The sequence below is a fragment of the Ostrea edulis genome, chromosome 3 (assembly GCF_947568905.1).
Source record: "Ostrea edulis chromosome 3, xbOstEdul1.1, whole genome shotgun sequence".
Lineage (NCBI taxonomy): Eukaryota > Metazoa > Mollusca > Bivalvia > Ostreida > Ostreidae > Ostrea > Ostrea edulis.
In genome coordinates this window covers 38,278,005-38,284,004 of record NC_079166.1, presented here as the reverse complement: position 1 = coordinate 38,284,004, position 6,000 = coordinate 38,278,005, and the positions used below count along the sequence as shown (strand labels likewise).

At 32.3% G+C, this 6,000-nt stretch overlaps 1 protein-coding gene across 2 annotated transcripts in view; it reads right to left on the bottom strand.

The window, feature by feature from the left end:
- Positions 1-902: 902 nt before the first annotated feature.
- Positions 903-6,000, bottom strand: part of LOC125675705 (pyridine nucleotide-disulfide oxidoreductase domain-containing protein 1-like) — a 41,628-nt gene continuing 36,530 nt past the window's right edge. The window contains exons 12-15 of one of the 2 annotated variants that reach the window (XR_008801996.1): positions 3,697-3,834; positions 3,500-3,566; positions 1,424-1,496; positions 1,071-1,133 (exon numbers count right to left, since the gene is read on the bottom strand). Coding sequence is in view for 1 of the 2 variants with exons in the window: in XM_056160641.1 (XP_056016616.1) it covers positions 958-1,133; positions 1,424-1,496; positions 3,697-3,834 (387 nt within the window). In the remaining variant the exon portion in view is untranslated. Of the gene's footprint in view, positions 1,134-1,423; positions 1,497-3,499; positions 3,567-3,696; positions 3,835-6,000 lie in introns of both variants that reach the window. The other variant, XM_056160641.1, reaches the window with a different exon arrangement.

Sequence of the window (6,000 nt, the reverse complement as noted above, 5' to 3'; positions counted from 1 at the left end):
TTCTGCCTACTGGTAATTCTATATCGACTTACTGGTAATGATATTCTGCCTACTAGTAATTCTACTTCGACTTACTGGTAATGATATTCTGACTACTGGTAATGATATTCTGGCTACTGGTAATGATATTCTGCCTACTGGTAATTCTATTTCGACTTACTGGTAATGATATTCTACCTACTGGTAATTCTACTTCGACTTACTGGTAATGATATTCTGCCTACTGGTAATTCTATTTCGACTTACTGGTAATGATATTCTGACTTACTGACAACTATATCTACGTACAACCACATCCTCACTAATTACTGGGAATGACATTTCGACTTTCTGGTAAATTAAATCTGATTAATTACTGACATTGATATTCAGATTAATTAGTGGTGCAATATTATTCTTATTACTTACTGGACATGACTGTTTTTAAAAAATCAATTACTGGTGGCAATGCTCTAATTAATTACTGAGAATGATATTTTGACTAATTCTTGACAATGATATTCTGACTTACTTTTAGTAAGGGTACATGTATTCTGTCTAATTATTGGTAATTATATTCTTATCAATTATGTCATGAATATTCTGATTTAAAACTGGTACTATGTCCGACTAAATACTGGCAATTCCGTCGAATTACTGTCAATTATTTTAATCAAACACAGGACCTCTCAACTGTAAACCGAAAACCCTAACTAGTAGGCTATACTGCATGATACATGTAAGTAAATATCTATTTGATATATACGACTAAGGAACCAATTACTGATTCTATTTTCTAGAGGCAACTTAAATAAAAATTTCAAAATAAGATAGCAAAATGAAATTCGGTCATTTTACAATTTCATCAAAGAAAATATAACTCTTCTTAATTGTGCATGTATGAAAAAAGCTGGAAGAAAATATACTTGTGATTTACATATATTTACAGATATATCTACAAATATCACAGGGATTATATCAGTCAAAGAAGTCTTCTATATCAATGTTTGGATCCAACAAATCGTCCTTAAATGGAGTTAAATCAATCTGATTCAAAATGAGGTTTTCAAATGTTTCTTCAAGGTCTGTCTCTCCAATTAAAACCGCCCCTTCCATCCGCCCATCTCTCAACACAACCTTTACATATTCTGATCCTGATGAGAAACAAAACAATGTATTATACAAAGAGGATTACAAAATTAGATCTGCCAAGTAGGACAGTTTCTCAATTACGAGAGACAAAAATAGTTGTGTTGTATAAAGAGAAAAGTAGTCAAATTACATAGTACATAGTGCATGCATGCTAGTTAATCATGTATGAATAAAAAAGCTAAAAATACAGAAAACTCTGATCCTATTAACAGACAAAGGCATGATTAGGATCTATATACTTCATAAGAATATGACAGCTACATTAAAATTTGAAATGGAAAATTATTTTTACCTTTAGTTACTCTCAACAAAATCTCGTAGTCACTTCCTAATCCTTGAGCATTGAATTTTCCCAAAAGGATAACCTAAAACGAAACGAAATTACTGCATGATTTATGGGGTAGATGTTTTGATTTTTCCACCAATAATATTTAACATTTGTACTTTTGTACTACAGAAGAGAGACAAAGATGAATGGCAGAGAAAGAGATAATTAAAACTTTCTTGGTTTCAAACATTCAAAAATTCTCTTTCTGCATTTTAAACTAAAATTTAGAATTAGTATAGAGTTATTTTATGTATCTATGGGAAACAGTCAAAATTACTGCATCAAAGTGGAGTGGAAAACCTCATAAACTATGGTCTGAAGCCAACAGCCGAGCTCAGTAATTAATGAGGACAGCCACACCACCGAGGGCCAATAGTTTTGATTGTTTCCATGAGATACATAAAATAACTGATTTATCATATGATTTATTGATTCAATGCACAGCTGTAGTGATACTCTACTGATAAGAAGTTATTTTAATATCTTATAAAACGTTGTTCAAGTAGTCTTCAACATTCATGTACGTGTACATGTATTTGTAAAACTCAGTTGTAGTGATGGTTATGTACAGTTGAATAACATCAGCACATTCATAGCAAAATTCAAAATACAGTACCATGACACATTCAGAAGTCCAAAACTATTGTTTGGTCAATAGTTCAACACACTGGAGAAATTAAGAAGGAACAAGCAAGAATTGTTTAGTTGCTCTATTGTATGAAAATTGGTTAACTTCTATTCGTAAACAATTTTTACATTGTGAAGTAGTTTATATATACTTCATTAACAATTGCCAACACAGTCTTACGTCATATCCACTGAATAATAAAATGTATTATGAGAAAAAATGTATTATATGAGCTAAGCACTTTGTTTATTCAATTGATTTAATACGGTGGCAAATTTGGCATTTCAAAGCAAGAAATATTTTTCATGTAAATTAACACTTTCAAAGAAAAACATATTCATCATGTGACTCACTGTTAAATGATGTTTCAACTGATTACTGTTTGATAAAAATCAATTTGTTTTCCAGAATTGGAAATGATTCATTTTAAATTTGATCCCTTTGTATTCCATATAATTACTAATAATTAAAATGAGCTCCAAAAGGCGAGGAATCCCCCTGCAATGAGTGTCTACAAGCTTTTCCTATGAAGTCCTGTAGTGACCTTGACCTTTTGATTCCAAATAGAGATAACAAAGATAAAACTATGGTCTGCAGAGTGTCTTATTCTATGACGTCCCATAGTGACCCTGGTCTTTGGACCCCAAAATCAACAGGTTTCTTCCTCACTTGGGAGGTTGGGGTGGGAGAAGTTAAAATGTTGATTATTATATATTTACAATCCCAGTGTTGATATCTTTTCAAATTGTAATGATAGCCATTTTCTCATGGATGCAGTGTTGCAGTTGTAAACAATGCGGATATGAATACAGATAAATATTGTATGTCAATATTAATGGTTGGGAATTCCGACAAAAATGAAAGTAGAATTTAAATAACATTTCTGAAAATACACACGTACATGATGGTATGAACTTCAATGCTTTACACCAGCACACTTCATGAAGCATGTTGGTATTTCATGAAAAGTATGCTGGCGTGAAGCATTGAAGTAATCAATCTTGCATATGACGAATAATTCAGACAATCTATACTCTAGTTTTATAACTCTAATTCATGCTATATTTAATCATGAATTATCATTTGTGTGAAAATTATAAAATTCATTCATGCCATCAGATTGTTTTCATTAGTGCAGTGATCAATTTCCATATAAAATAGGGTGTTTTAGGTTGATACAAGCTGTTTGTCCCATGATTTATCATCTCCGAAATATAATTTTCATTTCCTTATAGATCTACACATCACAATGTTTATCTATTTTTAATGGTTGACCTGAAGATCTGGAACTAGTCTCATAAGAAACTTGCATTAAGACTGAAATCTACATTTGACTAGTGGTTTTTTTTTTCATTCATACACATTTAAAATACATATATATTTCATTACAAGTTTTTTAGTATAGAACTTACGAGCTGCAAATTCTTAAATAAAATGGGCCCATTCCATGAACAATCAATGTCAGATGTCAACACTTGCCTACAATTATATCTAAATTATATGGATCACATTTTCTATTTGACATTGGACTTCTGAAGCACTGTTAGTGTATCACAGCTAATATAAAGAATTTGGAAAAATCAACTCAGAATGTATGAGAAAGACTCACTTTGTGGTTGAAGAATTTAGTGACATGGGCAAACACTTCAAAACAGAAATCCAAAGAAATGGGTTGACTGTTGAAGTCTGCCACCATACTCTGACCAGCATACGCTCCCATTTGCCTAGCCTGGGACCAAAGCCTCATCTGAAATAACAACAAGAACAGCAAAATATTTATGTCATTGGTAACGTTTTCTACACTTGTATAAATTTTGTCCATTTCAATGATATACTGCAAAATCACTCATTTTCACATTACCATAGTGACTGATAACTCTTCAATCATGAAATAAAGACCCACGCCACAAACGCAGTTTGTTTTTCTAAAATCTAAAACCAGTAAAGATTTGGCTATACATAATAACAAGTGATCATGACTATGGTAGATAATCATATTTTTAATTTTAAATGACTGCGACCGAAATTTACTGATTGATTTACCATTGTCATTTACTGTCACCATGATGAAATGTGAAGATAACGAACAGTGATCAATCTCATATTTACTCCTATAAGCAATACAAAATAGAGAGTTGGGCACGGACCCTGGATATACCAGAGGTGAGATCAGGCGTCTAGGAGGAGTAAGCATCCCCTGTCGACCGGTCACACCTGCCGTGAGCCCTATATCTTCATCAGTTCAACAGAGTTTCCCGTAGTCAAAATCAGTGTATCAAGAATGGCCTAACAATAGGTATGAAACATGTCAGACAGCATTTTACCCAATGATAGGCTGTACAGTGTATTCGCAAACTAAAACGTTATAACGACCATAGAATTTGCGAAATGCTGACTTAAACTGATAAACATATAGGCTCGGACACCTAGAATTAGGTTAGCTACATGATCACCCAGTGGGAAAACCAGGTCTAATGCTTCTTTGCAAGATGAATATTGTTTAGTAATACCAGGAAGCATTGTGACTGCAGGTGTTTGTTTCACAAAACTTGTCACTTTCATTCTCTTGATTTTCATGAATGATAACACATCTATGAAACTCATATCAGAAGTAAATTTTGCCAAATCATCCTTTGTGTCAAAATAGAAATGGATTTTAATGTTTACATACAGCAATTTGATAAGATATTGCCAACTCGAGCATATTTAATACTGATAAACAGATTTTCATACAAATTTTTCAGTTTTAAATCAAAAGCACATGCATTAATATTGATTTTCCTTTTAGGTATATTTATAACATACAATACAAGTTATGCCAGCCAATCAATGTTAGAGTCACATAAGATATCTGATACTGACATTTCCCTAAAAGTACTAAATATATTAACACGTGTTGTGCTTATAATTTTAATCTAATGTAACTATCAATTCAGACACCAGAAATATGCATTCTTGTTACTCATTTTTAATCATAAGTTCATGAAAAGTTCAGGTAAGCATTAATGATTGAACATGTAAAGGACTTGATAAAGCCAGAAACTACCAAATAAGGCCTGGATTTCTTGAGGAGAAAATTTTGACTTAAGGCTCAGATGTTACTCCTCAAATAATAGAAAACTTAAACTTGAATGTTTTTCGAGAAATCCAAACCTGGTAGAATTGTAAATGTTAAAACTGGGCATGATGTCTCAAATTAAAACTGGGGATAGTGTCTCAAATTAAAACCAGCATAGTGTCTCAAATGTTTCCATTTTTCAGTCAGTAATTTCAACTTCATAACTGAAATTTAATAGAGTGCCATATTACCTTGGCCATGAAAAATACAAAATGAACAATTGCTTTCATGCAAATCAAGCTGAGTGATCTTATTTTAGGGCAAAAGGTGCCACTTTTTAAGGTCTTCCGTAACAATGGAAGACCTTCTACTGATTGTGCTGGTTAAGATTATTCTTATTATTCTTTTCTTTTTTTTCCCCCCTAAACACTAACTTTGAAGCGTCATATCTCGCTCATTTCTGCATGGATTTTGCTCAAATTTTCAGGCTTAATAACCTTTACAAAACAATTTTAAAATCATGTACTACATTTCAGAAATTCATTTCTGTTCACGAGTTATTCCCCTTTGATTGGAATTTTAGGGGCTTTGGTTTCCAGACAAAGGCTCCGAGACTGTATAAGCTTGAGCAGAAAATGCATTGAAAATGAAAAGCAGGAGCATTTTAGTTGTGCACATCGTTTTTGGTTTTTTTATTACAACGTTCGAAATGGTGGTTGACAGGGTTTAAAAATTAGGACGCCCAAAGGAGCAAAAAATTACACATATTTTCCTTTGTATCTTTTAAACTAAAAATATTTTGTTAAGACATGTAGAACAAAAGTTGTGCCAAATCTTAAGAGCTTTCTTTTGATA